The 289-nt window shown below is 64.0% G+C and overlaps 1 protein-coding gene across 1 annotated transcript in view; it reads left to right on the top strand.

The window, feature by feature from the left end:
• Positions 1–224: 224 nt before the first annotated feature.
• The window catches only part of LOC104469425 (chromaffin granule amine transporter-like), a gene marked incomplete at both ends in the record, with an annotated part of 1,871 nt that continues 1,806 nt past the window's right edge, over positions 225–289 (top strand). The window contains one exon of the mRNA XM_010083921.1: positions 225–283. Within this exon, the coding sequence (XP_010082223.1) occupies positions 225–283 (59 nt within the window). The remainder of the gene's footprint in view (positions 284–289) is intronic.

The following is a 289-nucleotide window of genomic DNA, read 5'->3' as shown; positions in this document are numbered from 1 at the left end:
TGGGCTGGTCTCTGCCTGGGCTGGGGGTGCCCCTGGGTGTGCTTCCAGGGGGTGACCTGGGGACACCTGGCCACCGGCCGCATCCTTGAACAGCGCCCACGGGCACACCCCACGCTCAGGAGATGCTCACCAGCCCCGAGACGTGTGTTAGGGCTGGGCCAGCCCCGATCTCCGGCTGGGATGAGGAATCTCCCCTGAGACGGTGCCTCTTTTTCCCTTTCCAGGATCGGATACCACACCCCCATGTTCGTCGGGTTCATCATCATGTTCCTCTCCACCGTCAGTGAGT

This window comes from Pterocles gutturalis, unplaced genomic scaffold (assembly GCF_000699245.1).
Source record: "Pterocles gutturalis isolate BGI_N339 unplaced genomic scaffold, ASM69924v1 scaffold34916, whole genome shotgun sequence".
Classification (NCBI taxonomy): domain Eukaryota; kingdom Metazoa; phylum Chordata; class Aves; order Pterocliformes; family Pteroclidae; genus Pterocles; species Pterocles gutturalis.
This window is presented reverse-complemented; position numbering and strand designations above follow the sequence as displayed.